Source organism: Crocuta crocuta, unplaced genomic scaffold (genome assembly GCF_008692635.1).
Source record: "Crocuta crocuta isolate KB4526 unplaced genomic scaffold, BGI_CrCroc_1.0 scaffold482, whole genome shotgun sequence".
Lineage (NCBI taxonomy): Eukaryota > Metazoa > Chordata > Mammalia > Carnivora > Hyaenidae > Crocuta > Crocuta crocuta.
The window spans coordinates 1,161,021-1,161,395 of record NW_027527459.1 but is presented as its reverse complement, the minus strand read 5'-3'; the positions used below and the strand labels follow the sequence as shown (position 1 = coordinate 1,161,395).

The window sequence follows — 375 nt, the reverse complement described above, 5'->3', positions numbered from 1 at the left end:
GGTTCCTCGGGTAGATGGTGTCTGATAGATCTACGACCTGTCCAGTTCTCAAAAGATAGTCTGCGTGGGTCTCGGATGGCCTGTCTACAACAAAGTGATTTCTGTTCCCCAGATAGTTTTCAGCTTTATACTGACCATTCTGGATACCAGGATTTGTCGGTTGCCCGACATTATTTTCAAAATAAAAGCCGTTGATAAATCTGCAATTTGGGGATACTTTCCGGTGTCTTCCAACCGCGGAGTCTCCGTACTGCCATCGATCTACTGCCGCGCGGCAGCTGAAGCAGCGCACGGTGTCCCCTTCACCAGTGTACAGAAAACCCGCTCGTGCCAGCGTTGATGCTGAAACAGGACTACTGCTTGGGAAATTAGTGA

At 49.3% G+C, this 375-nt stretch overlaps 1 protein-coding gene across 1 annotated transcript in view; it reads right to left on the bottom strand.

The window, feature by feature from the left end:
• XIAP (X-linked inhibitor of apoptosis) overlaps positions 1 to 375 on the bottom strand; it is a 32,210-nt gene that overhangs the window by 17,033 nt on the left and 14,802 nt on the right. The window contains exon 3 of the mRNA XM_077763460.1: positions 2 to 372. Within this exon, the coding sequence (XP_077619586.1) occupies positions 2 to 372 (371 nt within the window). The remainder of the gene's footprint in view (position 1; positions 373 to 375) is intronic.